Here is a 25,989-nt window from a genome sequence, read left to right as displayed (position 1 = left end):
CAATCACATACTGACGACAGATTAATCATTATTATAAAAATATTATTTATCATATTTGCTTGAAGAATGGTAATACATACATAAATAAAATATTAAAAAAAACACGTCCAAAATACATAAAAATGAAAAGAAACTTGAGAATGAAATACTTCTTACCTTCATATACTTCTTTTTTGTTGCATGTTAGTTAATTCACAAACCAATATAATAAAGAAAAGAATATAATCTTGAATGAGAATCTTCATGAAACTAAATATGAATTTATATAGGTAAAATAGAGGAAATGATAATAAAGACTTGAGAATGAAATGTTTCTTGCCCCGTGTGCTACTTTTTCAATTTGCTACATGTTAGTTAATTTACAAACTAGTATGATGAATAAGAGAAAGAATATTTTTGAATGTGAATCTTCATGAAATTAAAATATGTTATGAATATTATTAAAAGTACAAATTAAAGAGGTATAAGTGATGGGTAATTATTCTTTGTACTTAAATAAATTAAATAGTAAAGAGAAAAATACTTAAAATATTAAAAAAATATATCATTTTATGATTAGAAGAATGTCAAAAAGTATATTAACTTTTTTTTTTATTAATAATATAAATGAAAGACCAATATATATAAGTTTTTGGGGTGGGTGAGAGTTATAATGGAATAGTACAATTATTAATCAAAAAGACCAATATGAGAGTTAATATTGTACCTACCTATTTTCAACTTTCAACCTATTTTCATTCTACCTTTGCTTCCGTGTAGTAACTAAGAAATTTAGTGAAAAATTAATTAATTAATCAGATATGGAATTGTTATCTATTTTGTAGAAAAAGTCAAAGAATGCTTTATAATTTTTGTAAGACATCCATTCTAAGAATTTAAGGAAGTTAAGGTTAATATTGCACTAAGCACCATATGATTTTTAAAACACGATAACATTAAAAAGAATATGGAAATAGAATACCATGTGAGAATTGATCCCTAGCCTTCTAGTTAAATAACTCAACATCCAACAAATGCATCATTTAGCGTTAGTAATATTATACTATTTTTTTTAAAAAAAATGTTTCCAAAAAATAACTAATTTTATGTTGAAACTATAAATTCAAATGCCTTAATTTTTAACGTGTAAATTAGTCATTGGTGTTGAAAGGCAAACATGTGTTTGTTGTTTAGTCGCTTTCAAAATAGTACATGTCCATGCGAGGAGAGTTAATAGTAGTACCGCAAAGATGTGCAAATATATTTTGGGTTTTACTTTCGATATTTAAATTCACTCGTTTCACTTTGGAGGTAAAATATTTCCTACCAAAGGCATGTTACTTCAACTTGGTTTTCTCTAATATATATGTTCTGCAATTCTTTTTGGTGTGCACAAATAAACACATAAATTTATATTAAATTGAGAGCACAATCACATACTGACGACAGATTAATCATTATTATAAAAATATTATTTATCATATTTGCTTGAAGAATGGTAATACATACATAAATAAAATATTAAAAAAACACGTCCAAAATACATAAAAATGAAAAGAAACTTGAGAATGAAATACTTCTTACCTTCATATACTTCTTTTTTGTTGCATGTTAGTTAATTCACAAACCAATATAATAAAGAAAAGAATATAATCTTGAATGAGAATCTTCATGAAACTAAATATGAATTTATATAGGTAAAATAGAGGAAATGATAATAAAGACTTGAGAATGAAATGTTTCTTGCCCCGTGTGCTACTTTTTCAATTTGCTACATGTTAGTTAATTTACAAACTAGTATGATGAATAAGAGAAAGAATATTTTTGAATGTGAATCTTCATGAAATTAAAATATGTTATGAATATTATTAAAAGTACAAATTAAAGAGGTATAAGTGATGGGTAATTATTCTTTGTACTTAAATAAATTAAATAGTAAAGAGAAAAATACTTAAAATATTAAAAAAATATATCATTTTATGATTAGAAGAATGTCAAAAAGTATATTAACTTTTTTTTTTATTAATAATATAAATGAAAGACCAATATATATAAGTTTTTGGGGTGGGTGAGAGTTATAATGGAATAGTACAATTATTAATCAAAAAGACCAATATGAGAGTTAATATTGTACCTACCTATTTTCAACTTTCAACCTATTTTCATTCTACCTTTGCTTCCGTGTAGTAACTAAGAAATTTAGTGAAAAATTAATTAATTAATCAGATATGGAATTGTTATCTATTTTGTAGAAAAAGTCAAAGAATGCTTTATAATTTTTGTAAGACATCCATTCTAAGAATTTAAGGAAGTTAAGGTTAATATTGCACTAAGCACCATATGATTTTTAAAACACGATAACATTAAAAAGAATATGGAAATAGAATACCATGTGAGAATTGATCCCTAGCCTTCTAGTTAAATAACTCAACATCCAACAAATGCATCATTTAGCGTTAGTAATATTATACTATTTTTTTTAAAAAAAATGTTTCCAAAAAATAACTAATTTTATGTTGAAACTATAAATTCAAATGCCTTAATTTTTAACGTGTAAATTAGTCATTGGTGTTGAAAGGCAAACATGTGTTTGTTGTTTAGTCGCTTTCAAAATAGTACATGTCCATGCGAGGAGAGTTAATAGTAGTACCGCAAAGATGTGCAAATATATTTTGGGTTTTACTTTCGATATTTAAATTCACTCGTTTCACTTTGGAGGTAAAATATTTCCTACCAAAGGCATGTTACTTCAACTTGGTTTTCTCTAATATATATGTTCTGCAATTCTTTTTGGTGTGCACAAATAAACACATAAATTTATATTAAATTGAGAGCACAATCACATACTGACGACAGATTAATCATTATTATAAAAATATTATTTATCATATTTGCTTGAAGAATGGTAATACATACATAAATAAAATATTAAAAAAACACGTCCAAAATACATAAAAATGAAAAGAAACTTGAGAATGAAATACTTCTTACCTTCATATACTTCTTTTTTGTTGCATGTTAGTTAATTCACAAACCAATATAATAAAGAAAAGAATATAATCTTGAATGAGAATCTTCATGAAACTAAATATGAATTTATATAGGTAAAATAGAGGAAATGATAATAAAGACTTGAGAATGAAATGTTTCTTGCCCCGTGTGCTACTTTTTCAATTTGCTACATGTTAGTTAATTTACAAACTAGTATGATGAATAAGAGAAAGAATATTTTTGAATGTGAATCTTCATGAAATTAAAATATGTTATGAATATTATTAAAAGTACAAATTAAAGAGGTATAAGTGATGGGTAATTATTCTTTGTACTTAAATAAATTAAATAGTAAAGAGAAAAATACTTAAAATATTAAAAAAATATATCATTTTATGATTAGAAGAATGTCAAAAAGTATATTAACTTTTTTTTTTATTAATAATATAAATGAAAGACCAATATATATAAGTTTTTGGGGTGGGTGAGAGTTATAATGGAATAGTACAATTATTAATCAAAAAGACCAATATGAGAGTTAATATTGTACCTACCTATTTTCAACTTTCAACCTATTTTCATTCTACCTTTGCTTCCGTGTAGTAACTAAGAAATTTAGTGAAAAATTAATTAATTAATCAGATATGGAATTGTTATCTATTTTGTAGAAAAAGTCAAAGAATGCTTTATAATTTTTGTAAGACATCCATTCTAAGAATTTAAGGAAGTTAAGGTTAATATTGCACTAAGCACCATATGATTTTTAAAACACGATAACATTAAAAAGAATATGGAAATAGAATACCATGTGAGAATTGATCCCTAGCCTTCTAGTTAAATAACTCAACATCCAACAAATGCATCATTTAGCGTTAGTAATATTATACTATTTTTTTTAAAAAAAATGTTTCCAAAAAATAACTAATTTTATGTTGAAACTATAAATTCAAATGCCTTAATTTTTAACGTGTAAATTAGTCATTGGTGTTGAAAGGCAAACATGTGTTTGTTGTTTAGTCGCTTTCAAAATAGTACATGTCCATGCGAGGAGAGTTAATAGTAGTACCGCAAAGATGTGCAAATATATTTTGGGTTTTACTTTCGATATTTAAATTCACTCGTTTCACTTTGGAGGTAAAATATTTCCTACCAAAGGCATGTTACTTCAACTTGGTTTTCTCTAATATATATGTTCTGCAATTCTTTTTGGTGTGCACAAATAAACACATAAATTTATATTAAATTGAGAGCACAATCACATACTGACGACAGATTAATCATTATTATAAAAATATTATTTATCATATTTGCTTGAAGAATGGTAATACATACATAAATAAAATATTAAAAAAACACGTCCAAAATACATAAAAATGAAAAGAAACTTGAGAATGAAATACTTCTTACCTTCATATACTTCTTTTTGGTTGCATGTTAGTTAATTCACAAACCAATATATTAAAGAAGAGAATATAATCTTGAATGAGAATCTTCATGAAACTAAATATGAATTTATATAGGTAAAATAGAGGAAATAATAATTAAGACTTGAGAATGAAATGTTTCTTATCCCGTGTGCTTCTTTTTCAATTTGTTACATGTTAGTTAATTTACAAACTAGTATGATGAATAAGAGAAAGAATATTTTTGAATGTGAATCTTCATGAAATTAAAATATGTTTTGAATATTATTAAAAGTAAAAATTAAAGAGGTATAAGTGATGGGTAATTATTCTTTGTACTTAAATAAATTAAATAGTAAAGAGAAAAATACTTAAAATATTAAAAAAAATATATCATTTTATGATTAGAAGAATGTCAAAAAGTATATTAACTTTTTTTTTATTAATATTATAAATTAAAGATCAATATATATAAGATTTTGGGGTGGGTGAGAGTTAATAGTAGTACCGGAAAGATGTGCAAATATATTTTGGGTTTTACTTTCGATATTTAAATTCACTCGTTTCACTTTGGGGGTAAAATATTTCCTACCAAAGGCATGTTACTTTAACTTGGTTTTCGCTAATATATATGTTCTGGAACTCTTTTGGTGTGTACAAATAAAAATTTAAATTTATATTAAATTGAACATATAAAACATTCGTCTTACATGACATTCTAAATAGCAATTTTGTGTCTTAAGGTATTATATCACATAGGACGTGTGTGTCTACTTATTTAATTTTATATAAATTTAAATAATATTTACTTGTGTACATCCAAAGTTAGATGACATAAATATCTGTTGAAGCCAAATTCAAAGGAGTATGTATTTATGGTTTGTGTCTATTTTTTCATCTGTTCTGAATAAAAGCTTTTGGGGTGGGTGAGAGTTGTAATGGAATAGTACAATTATTAGTCACTTCCAAAATAGTAGAGTTAATACCTGAAAGTGGTGCTATTATCAGTTTTGAATTTCGTCTCTTGCATTCATTCACTCTCAGCCTATTTTCATTCTACCTTTGCTTTGCTTCCTTGTAACCAAAAATTATGGAAACTTTATATACTTTGGTGGGGAATGTCACTGGTTGGTTGATGCAGCCAATGGAGCAAGGGATTGGGTATTTATATTACTACAACACTAACATCACATCTATGGGAAATGAATCTGAGAACCTGAAGAAAAGAAAAAGGGAGGTGCAGCAAGAAGAGAAAATTGCCCGGAGAAACTTACGACTCATTTCACCCAGTGGCGAGGTTTGGTTAGAAAGTGTTGATTCCACTATTGCACAAGTGGAAGGTGTAATGGGAGGTAGAGCTGAGGTTGAAAGGGGTTACTTTAATGGTTGGTGTCCAAACTTGAAGTCACGTTACTCCCTCAGCAAGAGAGCTAAGAAAATTACAGAGGAGTTGACTACACTTCAAAATACTGTAATCTCCTTTGATCGTCAAAGTGAGGCTATATATAGTAACAATGGTGAGGAGTTGGACTCCAGAAAATTGAAAGAGGAAGAGGTCATCGCAGCTGTGAGAGATGAAGGGGTCACTATGATTGGGATATGTGGTTTGGGTGGTGTTGGTAAAACAACACTCGCTGAGAAAATCAGACTAAAGGAGAAACAACAAGGGTTCTTCAAATATGTCGTCATGGTAACTGTCAGTCAACATCCAGACTGGATAAAACTTCAGGGTCAGATCGCAGCAGGACTCGGGCTGACATTACAAGGGGATGATTTGTGGAGTCGTGGAGATCAGCTGCATACAAGGTTAATGGATCAGAACAGCCGCAACCTTATAATCTTGGATGATGTTTGGGAGGCTCTTCATGATCTAGACAAACTTGGAATTCCCAGTGGTAGCAACCACAACCATCGCTGCAAAGTGATATTGACGACGCGATCCCGAAATGTTTGTGAAGTAATGGAAGCTAAGAAGATCATTGAAGTTGGAACATTATCTGAAGAGGAAGCATGGAGCCTTTTCAAAGAGAAAGTCGGTGATTCAGTTGACGACCCTTCTATTCATGGTACAGCAAAAAAGGTTGTCGAAGAAATCAAGGGGTTGCCACTTGCAATTATTACAGTTGCAGGAGCACTAAAGGGTAAAGACAAGCCTTCATGGGAGTATGCCCTTAAACAATTACGTCGTGCAGAAACAAGAAATATCCCTGGAGTGGACGCAAAGGTGTATAAACCTCTGAGGCTAAGCTATGATTACTTGGGAAGTGATGAAGTCAAGTATCTGTTTTTACTTTGTTCTTTGTTTGAGGAAGATAGTGATATTTGGATTGAAAAATTGCTTGAATATGGAATGGGGCTTCGCATCTTTTCGGGAATCGAAAATTTAGAAGATGCAAGAAATAAGGTGTGTTTTCTATTAAAAATATTGAAAGATTGTTTCTTGTTATCCCAAGGTTTACACAAAAATTATGTGAAAATGCATGATGTGGTCCGTGATGTGGCTATAAGTATTGCGTCTGAGGGAGAGCATAACTTTATGGTAAGACACAATGTTAACTCGGAAGAGTTCCCAAGAACTTCTTATGAGCATTTCATTCACATGTCAATTGTTGCAAATAAATTTGATGAGCACCCTAGACCAATAATTTGCCCAAAACTGAAGCTTTTAATGTTGAAACAACGTTTTGAAGATCCATTCGAACTACAGGACGATTTTTTTGATGAAATGAGTAGCCTCGTTGTTTTGAGCCTGAGTGGATACAGATTTGAGGAGCGCATTCTGCGTTTTCCAGCATCCATTAGGAGGTTGTCAAGTCTGAGGACTCTGTGTCTGAGTAAGTTAATGTTGTATGACATATCCTTTATTGGGGAACTTGTCGAATTAGAAATTCTCCGCATAAATGTTTGTGATTTAGATGAGCTACCAAAGGAGATACGAAAGTTGACCAAGCTAATTAAGTTAGATGTTTGGAAAAATAGTAGTCTTTCAGTACCTGTAAGGATTGCAGGAGGGGCGTTATCAAAACTAGCTCAATTGGAGGAACTACATATGGTGGGAGTAGAAGATTGGAGTGATGTGATGTACAGTAACCTTGGGCTTCCCTCCAAGTTGACACGGTACACTCTTGAAATGGGTATTTGGATTTCAAACATGGATGATTACGACAAGTGTATTGCTTTAGATGTCAAGGAGACTGCCCCATTGGGTGATTGGATCTGCCACCTGTTGAAGGAGAGTGAATTTGTAGAGTCAAGGGGAAAGGGCTCTAATAATGTGTTGACTGAGTTGCAGCTGAATGAATTTCAGAACGTTAAATTTCTCCGCCTCTCTCAATGTGATTTAGTGACACATTTATTGAAGACAACACATGAAGTAATCAAGTTCCCCAATTTATATGAGTTGAAGCTTGTAAATCTGAAATGCCTGACTCACATTTGCAGTGACAATGTCGAGCGCATTGAGTTCCCTCAGTTACAAACAATGATCTTGTATGAACTACCTGAGTTCCAGAATTTCATGCCTACAGCCAACAACTCAAATCCTCTTTTTGATGAAAAGGTTTGCTTCTTATCACAAAAATGTTACCTTTTACTTGAGCATTAAACATATTTACTTAAACAAAGTCTATTGCTTAGATATATCCTTTTTGTCTAACAAGTGAAAAAATAATTTTAATTTGTTATTTAAAAAATCCATATAAGGCTATATTTGATGTGAATTTTTGTGACTTTTTTTATTCAACGGTTAATTTAAGTTTTATTCCCTTATAGATCTATTAAGTTATCATTATTTGAGTTTCATATTCTTATTTCATTTTTTTAGTGTGAAAATAAATAGATATAGAAAAGAAGAAAAAAGTAAGAACAAATTTTGGCAGCTATAATGTAATTTATTTTTTGAGAAAAGGTCGATAATGCCTTACTTACCTAAAATGATCAAAAATGCCCTCAATTTATAATTTAGTCCAAAAATGTTCTTGCCCTCACTACTTTAGTAAGAAAATGTTCTTGCCATTGATAGTTTGTTCTGGAAATGTTTCTATTGTTACTACTTGAGTCAAAAATATATTATTTCTTTTCTTTCTGAACAAATCTTATTCCTATTAAAAGATATTACTTTTAAAGTACTCTATTATTGTTTTCTTTATTTTAGAATTACTTTAACTATTAAAAAATGTACCGTTTATACTGATAATATATATATATAAGATCATAGTAAATCAACCATTAATTTTTATTTTGATATTTATAATAAAATAAGAAATGTTTTTAGTATTATTTTTTTCCAATTGAAGTAGGATTAACATTTGCTAATAAAAAAAATATCATTAGGAAAAGAATGTGTATGTTCAAAAAGAAAATAAATAATATATTTATTTGTTAATAAAATTGGTGCATTTATACTCTACCGTCTAATATATGGTGCATATTTATCATTTTCGTTAAAAAAATTATATTTATTTAATTAAAAAGTATATAATAGTAATTTTTTAATTTAAACAATGTCGTGTTATTTTCAAAAGTTATCTCTACCGCTCTAGACTCAGCCCAAATGGAAGAAAAAACTAATGTATTTACATACTAAAAAACTTTTTTAAATATGAAACAAGATCATACACAATTTATCTCTCTCTCTCCATGTATATATATATATGTGTATATATATATATATATATATATATATTTGGCTTTTTTAAAAATATATAAATAAATGTGTGTAAGCACTTTTGGCTTCTCCACTCAATAACTCCAACTGTATCTGCAACAAAATTTGATACTTCAAAGCTCGCAGGTTTCTTGTCCCAACCTGGAACTTCTATCTATCCGGGGGCCTAACAGTATAAGTGCTCTATGCTCTCACCAACTTCCAACTGACTACTTCACCAAACTTCAAAGATTGAAAGTATCAGATTGTGGAAAATTGAGAAACTTGATGTCTCCATCAGTGGCCAAAGGTCTTCTGAATCTCCAAGTGCTAGAGATACAAGATTGTCTATCAATGGAAGAAGTGATCACAAAAGGAGAAGGAATCATGACCTTATTTCCCCGATTGCAAGAGTTGTACCTTTTCAACCTGCCTAAGCTAGGGCATTTCTTTCTGACAGAGCATGCTCTTGAATTTCCATTACTCAGAATTGTGTCTATTCGTGACTGCCCTGGAATGAAGACGTTTGTTCAACTGGGAATATCTGTGAGTACACCGAGTCTCAAAAATGTGAACTTTGATGATACGGTGAAAGTAGATGATCTAAATAAATGGATACAGCAGAGGTTCAATAACAAGGTATGTCTTGTTCCGCTAGCTATGTAACTTATTGCTACATGATATTCTAAGGTTCTATTACTGCTCTCTTTAAGTTTTAGATACTTCATCAACTTTCTTTTACTTAATAAGCTAGTCATCTCTCTCTCTTCTTTTGCATTCTCTGTTTCCTGCAGCAACAAGAAGCTAGTCATGGCGACGAAGTTGAACCTAGAGGAGGTTCCAGTGGAGAAAGGAAAATTGATCCAATCTAATTTTGTTAAGAGTTTTTGAATAAGCATAGAGTACTTAAAAGGATTTCACCAGTGGTCTTATCAAGATTAGTTCGATTGGAGGAACTACATATCATGGGAGTAGAACATTGTAGCTACTCCACATCGAGGGATCTGAAATCCTTATCGTGGTCGACTGCACTGACATTGTAGTTTGTAAAAGGTGTTCAGTGTGTGTAATCTTGAAATGAAAACTCTGTTGCCTTTCTTCTGTTGGTTAGGCATAATTGTATAGATTTTTACCTCGTATAAATTTCTGTATTCGAATTATATAACGTACTAACTAATTACCTTCAATGTTGTTTACTTCCAGGGCGTACAATCGCACCCCATCTAATTTTATTATCAACCATAGATGTGCCCGAGTTCCCAAGACCTTGACCCTGGCAGATAGTCTGTTACAAGCTCTTTTTATTATTCCCGTTCACCATACTAGTGTGTTTGTAACTTTAATGGAGTTAGGATTTTGAGTTTATCAGTGTTGTATTCTAGAAAAGCATGCATAGTAGATTCTGGATAAATTGTTTATACATATTAAGTGAATTTTTAAACACAAATACATGACAAAACCCGTAGACAGGGTTGTAGCTCCGCCCCTGATGCCCAGTGAACAACTTAATGAACTGTATACACAAATAGCTAAACAAACTAGCTAAATCAACTTCATCATCAACAACAATTTCCTATTCTACATAAAACATAAATCATTCCCAGTTATATTATGATTTCGGATAAATAAAAAGACCTCCAGAACTTGATAAAAAATCATGACGACATGCAGCAACCACCACTATTCCCACCAGAATCCGAGTCCTGGCCAGGAACAATGATCCTGGTTCCCTTTAAAGATTGTGACTTCCCATAATCAGCTCCCGGAGCTGCAATAAGCATATTCTTGCTAATGATTTTATAAATTTCTGTTAAAACTGTCATGAATGCACCCTCGACGTTTGTGGATTGAAGAGCTGATGTTTCCATAAAGAAGAGATTTCCCCTTTCTGCAAATTTTTGAGCATCTTCAACTGGTACAGCTTGAAGACTTCCTAGATCACATTTGTTCGCGATGAGCATTATAAGTATGTTCTTGTCCGCGTGACCTCTTAGTTCCTCCAGCCATCTAGCCATATGATCGAATGATTGGCATTTTGTTAAGTCGTAGACTAGCATCGCGCCAACTGCACCTCGATAATATGCACTTGTTTCTGCTCTATACCTGAGAGAGAAATGAGAGATGATTCATTGAGTTACAACAATTATCAAATTGGCTATGTGGCTGTAACTCTTCAAAAGAAGATCCTTCAAAAGTAGAGCATTTTTGAGGATCCCAGCAACATTTTTCCCAAGAGTCCGAGCAACATAGCTTGAGAAGGTAAATGTTTACAGACAAAAATGGGATCTAGGGAGGGTAAGATGTATGCAAACCTTACCTCTACCTTTGCGGGGTAGAGAGGTTGTTTCCAATAGACCCTCGACTCAAAAGAGATGAATTGTAAGTCAAGAAGAAACATACATATTGAAGTCTAAATCGCAATATAAACCACTCTTTAAGAAGATTTATCACAAAAACAAGAACGTCTCAAATATCTCGAACAAGTTGGGATCAGCAATATGAAGTCTAACTAATAACCATGTCGTTCCATTTAGGCTAATCTTGGACCAATACTACACAAAATAAAATATAAAAAGCACTAGGATTTCTCTATATTTTTTTATACCTTTGACAAAACTAGACAATTCCAAGAAATAGTAAACGTACTAACTCCCAGAACGCCTCAATCCCAAGCAAGTTAGGGTCGGCTATCTAAATCTTCACTAACCAGGTCATTCCATTTAGGCTCATCTCAAACCAATATTACACAAAAATAAAAAGTACCAGAAATTCTCTATATTTTTATAACCAAACGACTTCCAGAAAAACATAGGACCTAAAGTAAACGTCCTAACATGCCTAACACATAATTTCAAACTAATTAATGTAACCTGCACAAATTATTGCTACATGATATTCTAAGGTTCTATTACTGCTCTCTTTAAGTTTTAGATACTTCATCAACTTTCTTTTACTTAATAAGCTAGTCATCTCTCTCTCTTCTTTTGCATTCTCTGTTTCCTGCAGCAACAAGAAGCTAGTCATGGCGACGAAGTTGAACCTAGAGGAGGTTCCAGTGGAGAAAGGAAAATTGATCCAATCTAATTTTGTTAAGAGTTTTTGAATAAGCATAGAGTACTTAAAAGGATTTCACCAGTGGTCTTATCAAGATTAGTTCGATTGGAGGGACTACATATCATGGGAGTAGAACATTGTAGTTACTCCACATCGAGGGATCTGAAATCCTTATCATGGTCGACTGCACTGAAATTGTAGTTTGTAAAAGGTGTTCAGTGTGTGTAGTAATCTTGAAATGAAAACTTTGTTGCCTTTCTTCTGTTGGTTAGGCATAATTGTATAGATTTTTACCTCATATAAATTTCTGTATTCGAATTATATAACGTACTAACTAATTACCTTCAATGTTGTTTACTTCCAGGGCGTACAATCGCACCCCATCTAATTTTATTATCAACCATAGATGTGCCCGAGTTCCCAAGACCTTGACCCTGGCAGATAGTCTGTTACAAGCTCTTTTTATTATTCCTGGTCACCATACTAGTGTGTTTGTAACTTTAACGGAGTTAGGATTTTGAGTTTATCAGTGTTGTATTCTAGAAAAGCAAGCATAGTAGATTCTGGATAAATTGTTTCTACATATTAAGTGAAGTCATAAACACAAATACATGACAAAACCCGTAGACAGGGTTGTAGCTGTTTTATTTAAAAAGACATATAAAAGGAAAATGACTTAGTTTTTGAAAAATCGATTAAACTTATGGTTTAAGAGAAATCGAATTTCCAAAATAACAGAGTCGCCACTTAATTTTTTTAGTAAAAGATCAAGAAAAAATACAAGGTTTTCAAAAAGATTTAAACAGATAAAATCAATTGAAAATAAAAGGGTTCGAAGTACAATGTACATTCCGAGAAGGTGTTAGGCCCTCGGAATGTCCGCTAACTTGCGGTTGACCGGCAATTTGACTTAAATTGATTTGACTAATTTTGAGAAATTTAACATAGGAATATTTAAATAAATTACAATATTTAATTAATTTTGAAAAAATAATTAGATAAATGACACATTTTCTTTTTTAGAGAAAAGAATTCAATAATGACACATTTGGCTTGTGATACAAGTGATTAGAATTTTAATAAAGTTAGATTAATTAAAATTTATTTAATTCATTTTTTAAAATAATAATTTGAACCAATTTAATAAATTAAAGCATGAGACCATTTTAAATCAATTGGTAAAAGAGAACACACACAATTTTTATTTTTGGTTCATTTGAGAAAAGTGTTAACTTAAAACCATTTAAATAAGCAAGATGATTAAAGGAAGAGGCATTCAAAACATATCTTTTAAAGAACAAAAGATTTAATTAAGATAAAATATGGCCAATATATTTGATTAGTAAGATAAATGAATACAAAAACAAATAAACGAATGTATTAAAAGTAAGCCAATACAAAGAAAATAACTTATCATTTGGGGAATTTAATTAGGTTAGTTAACAATTTAAAAGTTAGAGCCAACACACAATAAACAATAAATAATCATAATTAAATAATTAAAGAGTAGGGAGAAATTGAATTTGGGCCTCCTTTTGGGCCAAATTCGCTGAAATTTTGGGGTTTAATCCTAAACCCGTGTTTGTATATATCCGTGTATATCGGACGTATACAGCCCATTTTTCCGAGATTCTAGAACCTGTATTTCAGCTCCCGACCCATCCTTTATTTTTCGACCTGTGGCTGCTGCGTTTTAACCTGTATATCAGTATATCCCGTTGTATATCTGTGTATACAGGCTGCATCTCAGCCTATTTTCAATCTTTCGGAATCTGAATTTAATTTTCCGGCCCATATTTATCATTTTTCTGCCCTGTTCGTCGGCTGTTTTGGACTCGATAGAAAATATGCAATTGGGCCTGTAAGGCCCAATCCATGAGATGCAAAGGAAGGAGCCTTTGAAGGCTCGAAATTGGGCGATTCTCACAACAAACCAAAGAAAATAAAATTAGCACTTGAGATGAGGAAGACGATTAAAACATGACTTAATCAAAATTAAAAATTATTCATGCACTTCATAACAAAAATGCAACGGAAACCCAATTATTAGACCAAAATAACAAACCCACTTCGGGAAAGACATAATGAACTAAATTAACAGGTGACAAGGATCAACCAAAAACAAGCTTAGAAAACTAACAACAACACGTACATATACTTGTGAACATTAGAATATAAAGGGTTAGAAAAGGAAATTTTGAAATACTATGCTGAACTAAACAAAAACACATGCCCCAAAAAATGAAGGAAAAATGCAATATTTTGCAATTTTTGGATCCTAACTGGCAGGCAACACTAAAATAAATTCAACTTTCATACAGTTCGCATTTTAATATTTTGACACGAGGGAATTAGCTTCTAAATACTAAACAGAACACCAAGTCATAAATGAGACACCCTGCTTTAAGGAAATTTTCAACAGTTTTAGTGAATAAAGACAATAAAGGCAGTGACATCAAGTGCACGGCTAAGATATTAGTGAGCCAAAATTGGAATAAATATTTTTAGATTTCAGCAAAAGATAGGAGGTCATTTTTATTTAGAAGATAAAAATAATCTTAGCTAAACTGGCGCATTACGATGGCATGAGCTAGGAATATAATATCATGAATAGAAACCAAAGCGATATAGATACTACTCAAAGTATTCAAGAAAACAGGGATGAACCATACAAGATCATGCTAAACTTGCTAGAAATCTACAACCATGAATAGAGACAACAACAAGATGAACAAGGGCACAATGAAGTAGTAAGGAATAAAGAATATCATGATCAACACATTTCAAGTATGAACCACATGGACATCCAAACTATTTCGACAAGAGAGACAAGGCGTCAACCGACTTTTAGAGAAAACAAAATGTATCAGTGCTCTAAATATCAACATATGAAAGGCATAAAAGAAAATCGAGGCGAGAAGAGCACATGATTCAAAATAACACGAGACTAGAACGTAACAACGATAACCCGACTTGAGCTTTTAATTAAAACGGGACCTGAATGACACAATAGTTGGCCAAAAATTTTAACGATAAAGACAATGAATATTCATGTTCAAACCAAATCAGAACGAGGCCAAGGAAATCCCAACAAAGACAGACTCATCAAATAATATTCGGAATCGAAATGAAAAGTAAACAAAGGAGTAGATATTACCTGTTTTCGGGCAGCAAACGGGACCAACGAGCCAGGGATCAGCAACTTCTTCCACACAACCTTAAATCCGACCTTCGATTCGAACAACCGACCCAGAAATTCGAACCGACTTCAAGTAAAATAATTTATTTTCTCCCGATTTCATAACAGTTCGAGAACTCTCAAGTATATATCTTTGTGCAAAAGGAACCAACTCTCTGTATTGGCCCTTCTTTTCCAACTCTATCTTCTTCTTTAATTCTTTTTAAAAAATAAAATAAAAATCCTCTCCCCTTCCCAACAGCAAAGACGACAGAATATATAGAAGAAAAACTATGGCATATTTTGGGGGGAAAAGGGATGGAAATTCGGGTTCAAGGACTCATTCGAAATTCAAATCTCCCAAAAACTCTTTCACCCATTAAGGAAGACATACTTTTCTGAAATTTTCGCCCCATTCTGAAAGAGGGAAGGGGAGAAACGCGTGCCTCTTCTGCTGTTGCGATATTAATGCGGATAGGTACGTTGGAGAAGAAGACAAAATTTCGCAGCGCTGCACCTCTGTTGCTGCTTTTCCGTGTGTATTGACGGAACTTTGAGACCGTGAAGAAGCCGTGAATTTGCCTCCGTTTTGTCGCTGAAAGATGCTGGTTTTTCAGGGAGCTGACGCGTTGTGTTATGTTGAAATTAGAAGGGAAAAAGGGAGTGGGGTCGGGCCAGGGGAAAAGAAACGGGTTGGGGCGGCTGGTGTTGTTGTATGTTGTTATTGTTTTTGTTGGGTTAGGAGAATTTAAAGGGTGGGCCTGGAATTTGGAGAAAATAGGAATGGAATTGTTTGGGAATGGGCTGCTGAAATTTATAAATAGGGCCCAATTTTAGTTTATCACAAATGGGTTTAGGGGATTTGACTAATAGCTAAATGAATTAATGTAAATTAATTAACGAGCTTTTTAAATCTAAAAATAAAATAAAATAATCGACTTAGTTATAAACTAATTAATTTGAAATATAAACTATTATATAACCAGAACTAATATCTTTTGAGACTATTTTCGAATATTCGTAAAATATACTAATTAGACACATAATTAACTTAATTATAAACTAACTAATTAACTCAAAATCGTAAACTATTAGATAACTAAACAAACTAACCAAATCTTTAATTAAACAAAATCTTTTTGAGACGATTTTCTAGTATTTATAAAATACACTAATTATATACATAATTATATAAAAGACATTATTATTTAAAAATTATGACAAGTGACAAACTATTTGAAATAACTTGCAAACTATTCTATTATATTTTATTTTTTTCGAAATTTCTAAAATTAATTACTTTAAATCATTTGAAAATTAAGAAGCTCGAAATTAATTATTATCGGGGAGGGTCAAAATTAGGTGTCAACAGTAGCTCCGCCCCTGATGCCCAGTGAACAACTTAATGAACTGTATAAACAAATAGCTAAACAAACTATCTAAATCAACTTCATCATCAACAACAATTTCCTATTCTACATAAAACATAAATCATTCCCAGTTATATTATGATTTCGGATAAATAAAAAGATCTCCAGAACTCGATAAAAAATCATGACGACATGCAGCAACCACCACTATTCCCACCAGAATCCGAGTCCTGGCCAGGAACAATGATCCTGGTTCCCTTTAAAGATTGTGACTTCCCATAATCAGCTCCCGGAGCTGCAATAAGCGTATTCTTGCTAATGATTTTATAAATTTCGGTTAAAACTGTCATGAATGCATCCTCTACGTTTGTGGATTGAAGAGCTGATGTTTCCATAAAGAAAAGATTCTCCCTTTCTGCAAATTCTTGAGATTCTTCAACTGGTACAGCTTCAAGACTTCCTAGATCACATTTGTTCGTGATGAGCATAATAACTATGTTCTTGTCCGCATGACCTCTTAGTTCCTCCAGCCATCTAGCCATATGACTGGAATGATTGGCGTTTTGTTAAGTCATAGACTAGCATCGTGCCAGCTGCACCTCGATAATATGCACTTGTTACTGCTCTATACCTGAGAGATATATGAGAGATGATTCATTGAGTTACAACAATTACCAAATTGGCTATGCTGCTCTGACTCTTCGAAAGATGATCCTTTGAAAGTAGAGCATTTTGGAGAAGCCGACACGGGTGCGGCAATATTTTTCTCGAGAGTCCAAGCAACATAGCTTAACAAAAGGAAAATGTTAATATGACATACAAAACTGGGATCTGGGGAGGTAATAAATATGCAGATCTTACCTCTACCTTTGCGGGGTAGAGTCATAGAGAGGTTGTTTCGATAGGCCCTCGACTCAAAAGATATGAATTGTAAGACAGGTAGATACCTTGTACAATGATAGAAACAAAAACTCGAGAAGAAACATACACATGAAAGTCTGAATCGCGATATAAATTAAAACACTCTTTAAGGAGATTTATCACAAAAACAAGAACGTCTCAAATATCTCAAACAAGTTGGGATCAGCAATATGAATTCTAACTAATAACCATGTCGCTGAATTTAGGCTCATCTCAAACCAATATTACACAAGATAAAATTAAAAAAGGTACTAGGATTTCTCTATAGTTTTTATACCTCTGACGGAACTAGACGACTCCAAGAACACATAGGACCTAAAGTAAACATTTTTAACTCCTAGAACGCATCAATTAGTGATCAGACATTTAGTTTTTTTTTTTTTTTCAATTTGCTTAGCCTATTTTGATTTGGCCATCAGTGGCCAGAGGTGCTTTGAATCTCAAGAGACTATGGATAACAGATTGCCAATCAATGGAAGAAGTGATTAGAAAAGGAGAAGGAATCATGACCTTATTTCCCCTGTTGGAAAAGCTGGAGCTTCGCAAGCTGCCTAAGCTGGGGCATTTCTTTCTGTTGAGATGTGCTAGTCCACTGTGCTATAGTACCAGGTTAACAATATACTAGAATGCAAACAAGACTTACTTGAACAGTAACGACAACGAGTTTTTACGTGGAAACCTCCTTGCTCAAGGGAGTAAAACCACGACCTTTCACACGGAATTTTCAATTGTTTTCACTAATATCAAGCAATGAGTGAATACAGACTTCAACTACACCCACAGGAGATTAACCTCTTAATTTCACTACAAGTAATAACTCTATTACAAGAAGAGCCAAAGCCCATTGCCCACTATATTAACTAACTCTAATTAGTATAGACTTCATGTTGTCAGGCCCCTCTTAATATCTTATTAGTCAAGCGCTAGTGCCACTTTAGAGTAAGATGCTCGCGATGGAGGTAATAACAGTTTTTTCCAAGAGACTTTGTATATGTATTAGTAATTTCTAGAAAATAGTTGATTGTGAACACACTAATGATAATTATACATAGACGTAAGGCCACTGTAGGATTCTATAAACATTAAATTTATTGAATCCACAAGTGGTTCTGAATTCTTCTTTCATTATATGGAATAGCTAATATGTAGCTTTATTTTCTCATGACGTCTTGCATTCTTTGTAGTTCTCAAAGATTTTAATGAACACTTTTTTGGAGAAGCTTGTTCATCCATATTTAATCGAAGCATATACAGAGCATCAGAAGAAAGCCTATAAAAGCTATCTTATTGCTTGTGATGCGAATGTTATATTGTATTTTGGCTCAATATTGGATCCGAAAGCTCTTTAATATTGAGATAAAAACATAATAGGGATACGATGTTGTGTTACCAATGCTTGAGAAGCCAAACTGTAACGACCCGCTAGGTCGTTTTGAGAACTAGGACTATTTTGACTTTTCCCGAAACTTTTGAATGGGAAATTTTAAATTATTCAGTAACTACGAGTATTTAGTTGATGAATATTTAGCAAATAATTAATACAGTTCATAGTTAGTGGGCCAAGTCCATAACCACTTCTTTTAATACCATTTACCCTTGACCCATGTAATTAAAATATGTTAGTGGAGTCAGTTTAGAGAAAAAAAAGGGAGAACCAAAGAGAAGAGAACTGTCAGAGACGGAAACAAAGAAACCTACGAATTTAGTTGAGGATCGCTTCAAGTAACTCCTTTTTTTTCTTCTTCCAACAATGGGATATTTAATTTGTTAGGTGAGAATGAATACATTAGCGAATTATTAATTGCTTGCTATTTGTAGTTTAGCGTTAGAGTCAAATTAGCGGAGAATGTTGAATTGATGGTTAGTTAATGAGTGATAATTATTAGCTAATGATTAGATAATGATTGGAAGGTTATTAAATGGAAAATCAAGACACGTTGGGGGTTGGGTTCAATTGTTGGTTTCATAATTAAGGTGCAGGTTATAGTTGAGTGAGAACTTTGAATTTCTTGCCACTGTTTTTGGGTTTTTATACTAGCTTTAGACTATAATTGTAACTCCTTGTTTGGTAGGATAAAGCATATCACAATATGATTTTTTTATGAAATTAATATTTAATTAGAGTGGGTGAGTGCTGAAATTTGTGGGCAGTAGGGTGTGCTAATGTTGGCTAATGATATTGATTATGTGACTTAGGGTTAAAAAGAAAAGGGAATAAAAAGGGTGTCAAGGTTTGGATGTTTCCTCTTGTTGTTGCCACTGGAACGTAAGTTTTCCTTGGGATAAGATGACGATTACTTAGGAATTTTTTTCAATTTGGTGGAACCGGTTGTGTCAACCTTTTTTTTTTTTTCTTATTATCCTGCTAGATTTATGAAATTGTTTGTTAAAATGAGACTTAATCCTAGGCTTAATCTAGGAGCTTGGTTAGAGATATGAGTGAGTTTTGGGTCTAGGATAGGCATATAATAATTTGGGTGTCTATGAACTCGCGTGTTTACAAATAATGCATGATTGGTAGATTGGGAACGTTCTGAAGCTTTGCGAAAAGGGAAGGAAAAATCTTGAGGATTTGTGGCACGTGTTCGGCATTCAAGGTATGTTAAGACTTTTAGACTTCGTTGGACGACGTTTTCCTAACTTAAGATTTAAAAAATGGAATAGACAATGGGTAAGGGCGAAAGATGGGGGTCTCGTACCAATGATGTGACGGGCATTGGTACGAGTACCGGTGTTATAAAGGGAAAGTCTATTACTATAGAATGCGGATTTTAATTCGAGAATGCCAAAGCATATGGGCATTAGCTGATATATTATTGACTGATTATTTGTGTGATTGTGTTCTTATTTGAACCCGTATACTTTTGATGGTTGAGGTGGTTATGTATTATGTTGATACTTGATTGATTGAGATGCACTATCATCCCCTTTATTTGAAATTATATTGTGCATATGCATTGACATGAGATTGAGTATAAGTTGGGCACGTGGAGATCGTCCGTGCTGGGGATGGTGAGATGTTAAGATTACAATTTGGGCACGTGGAGATCGTCCGTGCGGAATTTGTTTGATTTATGATAGTGCGTTGAGATCGTCCGCACAGACACGTGGAGATCGTCCGTGTCGGTATATGGACCTCGCGAGTCCCCCATGGGTCATGAACTCTCGATGTATTTACGAGGAGTATCAAGTACAGCTGAGAGAGTACTTGGCATTCTGAGGCATATCATTTCATGGTGTCACATTGCACTGCATCTCATTACATCCTTCATTATTGTTGATTACGTGCTTTATTGGTGGTTGTACATTATGTGAAGTCTGTTTATCCTTATTTTAATGAAACTCGACTGGTAAGCGTACTATAGACTTGTATAAGTAAAAGACTTATTTTTATATTTAAACTCTTGTCACTATTTCTTCGTTGTCGGTCTATGAGATATACTGGGTACACATGGTTTCGTACTCATACTACACTTGTTGCACTCTTTTGTGGTGCAGATTCGATTCCGAGTACGAGCACATCTCGTGGAGCTTTTTGAGTCCGAGCTTGGAGTATCTTGGAGTTGTGGTGAGCTACTTGGCTGTTCTGTGGCCCACACCTCCTTCTACCTTTTATTTATTTTGTTATTTTAGTATTCAGACAGAATATCTCTTATGTTTGGATTTGTCATTTAGTTTCAGACTTGCATCATATTTAGAGGCTCTTGTACTTATGACACTAAACTTGGGGTGGTATTTTAGCTTTCCGCATTTCATATTTGTAAAGAACTCAATGTTGGAGATTTTTACTTAGTGTTTACCTTTTACCTCTTAGTTAGTTAATCATAATTGGTAAATATGTTCGGTTGGCTTACCTATTGGTTGGGAACATAAGTGTCATCACGACTTGTGAATTTGGGTCGTGACACAAACTTTTGGCGTGTGGAGAGTGTTAAGCATCCACATTACTATATCAATAGCATTGTTTGAACTTCACAATAAAAGACACTGATAATGTAGGAGTTGTTTACACTGTCGATATATACAAGTTAAATTCTTATTTGAAATGCCACACAGACGTGTGATATTCTATCATTTCCTTCAATTTACGACTTCACTTACTCTGGAATTTGTTGGCTTTTGTGTGTTTGATTAATATGCAGAAGATGCATAAACACAAGTGCCAATAGTAGATACTAAATCACCATAAAACAACATAGTAATTGATCAAAACAAGGACATAAACTTTGTTTAGGTTGTTGTGAACATCATGTGCTCTACAGTTTTCTCTGTTTAATAGCAGAAACTTGATAACATTAAGGTTTAAAGTTTTTATTAATTCCTTTAATTGCTGGTAGCAATATATGTATGTGTGCACCAGAATATGTATTTGAATTTGTGCCTTCCAATTTGGGGCGCGTAAAACACTTCCTACTAAAGGGAATTTAATTGAACTCGAAACATCTGATTAAATAAAGCGAGAACTTCTACTTATCATTTCATCAAAATCTTTGGTGATAGGATCTCCCCTTCTTTGCCAAAGACAACTTACTCGAACACGAGACATCTGGTTAAAGAGCGAGAACTTAACATTCAACTACTACCTTCGGTGATAAGGCCTACTGGCCCCTTCTACTAGTACCTTCATCTTCTTCTTTCATTTGTTCTGAAAAACAGTTGTGGGTGTGGTTGAGAGTAATAAATGGAAGTACAATAATTATGTTGATGGAACCTAGTCATAGTATTGCCCCGTGAGTCAACACTTGATCAACTAATTCTACACGGTACTTTTTATCTTCCACAAGCATAGGTATCAAATAACTTTGACTATCAATGTTTGAATATATGAAAAGAAATCACCTAATTAATTTCTTTTGTTCAAAAAAATTTAAACCTAATACTTCAGTATTTTCAACGCACTTCAATAACCATAAACTTTTCTACATTGACAATGTAAAAAAAAACTTTTACACCTTAAAATAACTTGTAACTAAATCTAGTAGCATTGATTTATACTTGCTAGTAAAATACGAAAAAATTTATTATGGTAGAGGCCCAATCAACTAAAGTTGTGTGAGACTTCACCCATTTTTTGACATGTGGATCATGGGGTCCAAACTATCGGTTAAGGTTGGAAAACGAAACCAAATGGAGAGAGAATGTAAAGTTTAAGTGGGAATTGCTAGACAATTGTGGGGTTCATGTCACCTTCAATTAAATAAATTAAAATATTATATTGAAAGTGGAAAAGTGCACAGTAAAAAATGTAAAGAAGGTAATAAAAAGTCATATTATTAGCTGATCAATATTTTTATTTTCTATTTTATAACCACATTTATTTAACGTGTTCAATTGAATATCTATTAAAAAATATTATTCTTATATTGAAATTTGTTTACACTCTATTTTCTTTAAACTCGCGTTACTTTTAAAAATAGTTCTATATTACAAGATAAGATAAGATTTGTGTATATTTTATTGTCTTCAATATACACAAATCTTATCTTATTTTATTGTTAGTCAAAGTTTTTATAGTAAAACTATAAAATGTTAATCAAAGTTTTTATAGTTTGACTCTAAAAAAGAGACTAGGACAATTAAAGTGGATGGATGTAGTATACGTCAACATGAATTGTATAATAAGTTGAATAAATTTGTAGTCTAACTTTAGTTGGATTTTTGTACTCGTATAGAGACTAGAGTAGTATTTCCTTTGATAAACTGACACTTATTTTGGAACGAATAGGAGAGAGTATTGAATATTGTTGGGAAAAGGAGCGTTTGTGAATTGACTGAAGAAATGGAGAGCGTTGCGTTGGTAATAAATGGATAGAAGTTGATCCAAATGCGTGATCAGCTTTAATGCTTTTAACTTATTTATTGCATCACTATTTTTAATATTATAACCTTTTGCCATGTTACGAGGATCAAGTACTACTGTGTCTCTGTCTGAATGAATGAAATTATTAGAGTTTTTTTTTTCTCTTTAATTTTTTTTTAAAAAACTTAATTTTTTTATTTTTTTGTGTGTGTGTGTTGTGGTGGGGGTGGGGTGTTTAATGGCTAAATATGGTTGTTGGATTTGGAAGCATTGAAGATGATGTATATTTTAAGGAGAAGTCTCTCTTTTTGAGTTTTTGAAAACACAAAAAAGATTCCGCTTAGGTTTTCGAGAACAACAACGTATACATAACATGCTTTTACTAATGTCCAACCATATATATACACTCTTATCTTATATGAAGACAATAAAATATTGAAGACTATAAAATATACACAAATCTTGTAATATAAAATTATTTTTAAAAGTAACGCGAGTTTAAAGAAAATAGAGTGTAAACAAATTTCAATATAAGAATAATATTTTTTAATAGATATTCAATTCAACACATTAAATAAATATGGATATAAAATAGAAAATAAAAATATTGATCAGCTAATAATATGACTTTTTATTACCTTCCTTACCTTTTTTTCTGTGCACTTTTCCATTTTCAATATAATATTTTAATTTATTTAATTGAAATTGATGTGGATCCCACAATTGTCTTGCAATTCCCACTTAAACTTTACATTCTCTCTCCTTTTGATTTCATTTTACAGTCTTAACTGATAGCTTGGATTCCACGATCCACATGTCAAAAAATGGGTGGAGCCTCACACATGGTTGGTTGGGCCTCTATCATAATAAAATATTTCATAAAATACACTAATAATATATTTTTAAAAACATATATTATATAAGTTTGTGGTTGTATATATTAGGTATTCATCTTTAGAGATTTGTCTTACATAGTTGCCAACTTAATTATTAAAATTATCTTACTTTAAAAGAACTATACGTTGTTAGCTAAAAAATTATAATTTAAAAACTAACTGTTGTTAATTTACATAGTCATAATTTTGTTCAAAGATTGTAGCAACAACTTAGAGATTGATACATCAACCAGTTTATAAGCTCCATCATATTTTTTTGGGTTTTCACACATGATGTTCGATATTCAAATAGTGTGTCCCACTTAAGGGGTAAAACACTTCCTATCAAAGGTAATTTACTTGAACTCGAGACATTTTATTAAAGAAAAAAAGTAACATCGTTTTATTACAACTTACATTTTTATCATCTATTCTGAAAAAAATCAAGTCAACAATTGATGGATGTTTCATTTTAAAACACGAGTACACCACTAAAATAAAAAATAAGGAAAAAAAGTATAGTAAGTGGAAATTAATCCCTAATCTTTTAGTAAAATAATTCAACATCCAACCAAATATATTATTTAGTCTTCTTATAACAATATCGTTAGTATATAATATTATACCAATTTTTAAAAAAATGTATCAAAAAAATAAGTAATTTTATGTAGAAACTATAAATTCAAGTGCCTCAATTTTTAACATGCAATTAAATTAGTTGTTTGTGTTAAAAGGCAAACATGGGTTTGTTGTTTAGTCGTTTTCAAAATAGTAGAGGTCCATGTGAGGGAGAGTTAATAGTAGTACCTCAAAGCTGTGGAAATATCTTTTGGGTTTCACAACCGATATTCGGTATCGGAATTCACACGGGTAAAATATATCCTACCAAAGGCATGTTACTTGAACTCAAAATATTTGGTTAAAGAAGAAGACTACTTACCATTCTACCACAACTTTTAGTGATAATGTCTCCCCGTTTACTAGTATCTTTTAATACCCAAACATGTCTTTCAACTTGGTTTCAGTTAATATATATGTCGTCCAACTTTGAGTGTATACAAGAGAACATTTAAATTTGTATAAAATTGAACAAATAAACACATTCCTCTTATGTGACATCCTACATGACAATTTTGTGTCTAATGTGTCGTCCTACGTATATTATGGCAAGTAGAACATGTGTGTCTATATGTTCAATTTTATACAAATTTAAGTATCTACTCATGCAAATCCAAAATTAAAAGACATAAATATCTACTGAAATCAAATTAAATGATATATTTATGTATTATACCTTTATTTTTTCATTGAAAAAAATATTTGGGGGGGGTCATGGGTGAGAGTTATTACGGAATAGTACTATTATGTGTAAGTAGTTTAGTCACTTCCAAAATAGTAGAGGTCCATGTGAGGTAAACAGTAGTACCTAGCTCAAAGCCGTACTGCAATTATCAACTTTCAACTTCCTCTCTTCTATTCATTTACTCTCAACCTATTTTCATTCTACCTTTGCTTCCTTGTAACTGAAAAAATCTAGTTAAAAATTAATTAATTAATCAGATATGGTATTCTTATCTATTTTTGTGGAAAAGGTAGACGATATATTGTATATCCAACTAAGGGAGGAGTTAGAAGTTTGCATACGGGTTTGGCCAAGCTCAATAGATTTTATTCAAACAGTATATTTATGAATATAATGTTGAATAAGAATCTCATGAAACCAAATATGAATTTATATAGGTAAGATAGAGGAAATGAAAATAAAGACTTGAG

At 32.0% G+C, this 25,989-nt stretch overlaps 1 protein-coding gene across 1 annotated transcript in view; it reads left to right on the top strand.

Moving 5' to 3' along the window:
* The window catches only part of LOC125833860 (uncharacterized), an 89,192-nt gene that overhangs the window by 14,771 nt on the left and 48,432 nt on the right, over positions 1-25,989 (top strand). Inside the window, 1 exon segment of the mRNA XM_049513022.1 lies at positions 9,166-9,657. Coding sequence (XP_049368979.1) covers positions 9,166-9,657 — 492 coding nt within the window.

The sequence above is a fragment of the Solanum verrucosum genome, unplaced genomic scaffold, assembly GCF_900185275.1.
Source record: "Solanum verrucosum unplaced genomic scaffold, falcon-dt-bn FXZP01000285.1, whole genome shotgun sequence".
Classification (NCBI taxonomy): domain Eukaryota; kingdom Viridiplantae; phylum Streptophyta; class Magnoliopsida; order Solanales; family Solanaceae; genus Solanum; species Solanum verrucosum.
Note: the sequence above shows the minus strand (reverse complement) of the source record. Positions and strands in the feature narration are given on the sequence as shown.